We start from the raw sequence: 3,441 nt of genomic DNA on the forward strand, positions 1-3,441 counted from the left end.
ATGTAGTGTTCAGTAATTTATCAGTTGCGTATAAAACCCAGTGCTCATCATATCACATGCCCTCCTTAATGCCCATCACCTAGTTACTCCATCACCCCCACCAACTTGCCCTCCAGCAAACCTCAGTTTGTTTCCTATAGATAAGAGTTTCTCATGATTTTTCTCCTTCTCTGATGGCTTCCCATTCAGGTTTCTCTCCCTTCCCCTATGATCCTCTGTGCTGTTTCTTATATTCCACATATGAGTGAAACTGTATGATAATTGTCTTTCTCTGATTGACTTATTCACTTAGCGTAATGCCCTATAGTTCCATTCACATCGATGTAAATGGTAGTCATCCTTTCTGATGACTAAGCAATGTTCCATTGTATATATAGACCACATCTTTTTTATTCATTTATTTTTCCATGGACATCTCAGCTCTCTCCACGGTTTGGCTATTGTGGACACTGCTACTATGAACATTAGGGTGTAGGCGCCCCTTTGGATCTCTACATCCTGTCTTTGGGGAAAATGCCCAGTAGTGCATTGCTGGGTCATAGGGTAGCTCTATTTTAACTTCTTGAGGAAGTCCCATACTGTTTTCCAGAGTGCTGCACCATCTTTCATTCCCACCAACAGGGTAAGACAGTTCCCCTCTCTCCGTCTCCTTGCCAACATTTGTTGTTTCCTGTCTTGTCAACTTTAGCCATTCTGACTGGTGTGAGATGGTATCTCATTGTGGTTTTGATTTGTATTTCCCTGATGGCAAGTGATGTGGGGCATTTTTTCATATGTCTGTTGGCCACGTGTATATCTTCTCTGGAGAAATGTTTGCTCATGTTTTCTCTCCACAGGGAGCCACTTCTCCCTCTGCCTATATCTCTGCATCTCTGTGTCTCACCTGAATAAATAAAATCTTTGAAATGAAAAAGCTTCTTTATCCAAAGGCAGTATGAATTTTGTTAGATCCATTCTTCTGCACATTATTAGGGGTTAAGGTTTCGAGAGGACAACTCTGGACAGGACCTCAGCAATACCATCTCTTCTTTTGTAACCTCTTCAAGGCATCTTTGATTTCCTTGTTCCTCAGACTATAAATCAAGGGATTCAACATGGGAATAACCACAGTGTAGAATACTGATGCAAATCTGTCAAAGCTGGAGGAACCACCAGAGCTGGAACTCAAATAGACAAAGATACCTGAGGTATAGAAGAGAGAAACTGCTGTCAGATGAGAAGCACAGGTGTTGAAAGCTTTGGATCTGCCTTTAGCTGAAGTGATTTTCATGATGGACATGACAATAAAGCCATAAGATATCACAATAATAAAGGCATTTATTATCCCAAAGATCATTGTTAATATAGCAGTCAAGAGATTTACAAACAAAGTGTCAGTGCAGGACAGGACTAACAGTTGGGGCATGTCACAGAAGAAGTGGTCGATGACGTTAAGCCCACAGAAATGAAGCTGAAACAAGGCACACAACTCAGATATAGAAGCAGAAAGTGCAGCCAGATAGGATCCCAGCACCATCTGAATACAGAGCGTGGGTGACATGACTGATGAATAGAGAAGTGGATTACAAATGGCAGTGTATCGGTCATAAGCCATGGTTGTCATGAGACAAGACTCACTCAGTCCCATGGTTGAAAAGACAAAGTACTGAACGGCACAACCCACAAAGGTGATGGTTTGTTGCTCTTGGAAAAAGTTGGAGAGCATCTTGGGAGCTGTAGAGGTCACATAGCAGACATCTATGAAGGACAGATTACTGGGGAAGAAGTACATGGGCGTGTGGAGGTGAGAGTCCATCCTTATTAAGATGATGAGGCCCAGGTTCCAAGTCAGAGTCAAAATGTAAATCAGCAGGAATACAGCAAAGAGCACTGCTAGGATTCTGGGGAAATCAGAGAAGCCCAAAAGGATGAAATAAGTGATCTCTGTAGTATTTCCTCCTCCAGTCATTGCTTGGTGCTTCTAAAATCAGAAAAGAAAGAAGAGAAGGCACTGCTGACCCAGGTGAAATGACAGCATTACAAATCTCATATGTGCCGTAGTTTCCCTCCATGGCATGCAGGGAAAGAAGCAATGCCTCACTGACCTGACAAAAGATCCAGTTTTTCATCTCAAATTGTCAGGAAGTGCCTCTTTGTTTTTTATTTTTTTAAGATATTTGTTTATTTATTTATTTATTTATTTATTTATTTATTTATTTATTTGAGAGACAGAGACTGAGAGTGTGGGTGAAAGGGAGTGAGAGAATCTGCAGCAGACTCCACACTGAGTACAGAGCCCATGTGGGATTTGATCCCGCAACCAGGAGATCATGACTTGAGTCAAAACAGAGATTCAGACACTCAACCAACGAGTCACCCAGGCACCCCGAAAAGTGCCTCTTAAAAGTGCTTCAGGCCCAATTTTTTCATGAGGTCTCTGAAAATTAAGAGATATTTAAAAATTGATTGACAAGTTTTTTAAAAAAGCTATAGAAATCCTGTGGTTCTTATGTATAAAGTATAAATCATTGATTAAAAATGTTTTTTTATTTTAAATTCAATTAGCCAACATATAGTACATCATTTGTAAAATAATATATTTTTAATTAATTTATTTAATTTTTTAAAACGTTTTATTTATTTATTCACAAGAGACACAGAGAGAGGCAGAGACATAGGTAGAGGGAGAAGCAGGCTCCTCATGGGAAGACTGATGCAGGACTCAATCCCAGGACCCTAGGATCACAATCTGAGCCAAAGGCAGACACTCAACCACTAAGCCACCCAGGGATCCCTTAAATTATACATTTAAAAAAAAGATTTTATTTATTTATTCATGAGAGACAGAGAGGCAGAAGCAGAAGCAGAGGGAGAAGCAGGCTCCCCATGGGGAACCTGATTCAGAATTTGATCCCGGGACCGCAGGATCATGCTCTGAGCCAAAGGCAGATGCTCAACTGCTCAGCCACCCTGCCATCCCTAAAATAATACATTTTTAAAAGACCTCTGATAATTCAATATATACCTGGAGTTCTATAATAGCAAAGCATAAGTGACATAATTATAGAATAAATATAGAATACCTCTTCTCTACCAGATGATCATCTAGATAGATATCTTAAATTTCTTATCTTACCCATAAGAAAAATTACCCTGTTTATAATAACTTCTCAAAATTTTAACAAAAACTTTTAAACATACATCTCCAAAATGGCCTGGAAAATTACATCATAGTATGTAATTCTGCTACTATTCTCCTGGGGCACATCATGTGTGCTCAATAAACTTTAGTATAAGTTTTCTTAGGGAATCCTTCATAAGAACTCTTCTATACAGAGGGCTAACACAACTCACTATTGCCCCCAATTATTGTCTCGATCTTAAAGTATTTTGTTTCTTAGGAAACAGCCTAGTATTGTGGTTAGGGGTTTAGACCTCAGAATTTTAGTTCTGAGCAACATC

General features: G+C 39.6%; 1 protein-coding gene across 1 annotated transcript; it reads right to left on the bottom strand.

Moving 5' to 3' along the window:
- Nucleotides 1-1,009: 1,009 nt before the first annotated feature.
- On the bottom strand, nucleotides 1,010-1,948 carry LOC140613469 (olfactory receptor 5AN1-like). Its single transcript, XM_072791984.1, has one exon. It carries the CDS (start codon nucleotides 1,946-1,948, stop codon nucleotides 1,010-1,012), a length of 939 nt encoding a protein of 312 aa, XP_072648085.1.
- Nucleotides 1,949-3,441: the final 1,493 nt, after the last annotated feature.

The sequence above is a fragment of the Canis lupus genome, chromosome 21, assembly GCF_048164855.1.
Source record: "Canis lupus baileyi chromosome 21, mCanLup2.hap1, whole genome shotgun sequence".
Lineage (NCBI taxonomy): Eukaryota > Metazoa > Chordata > Mammalia > Carnivora > Canidae > Canis > Canis lupus.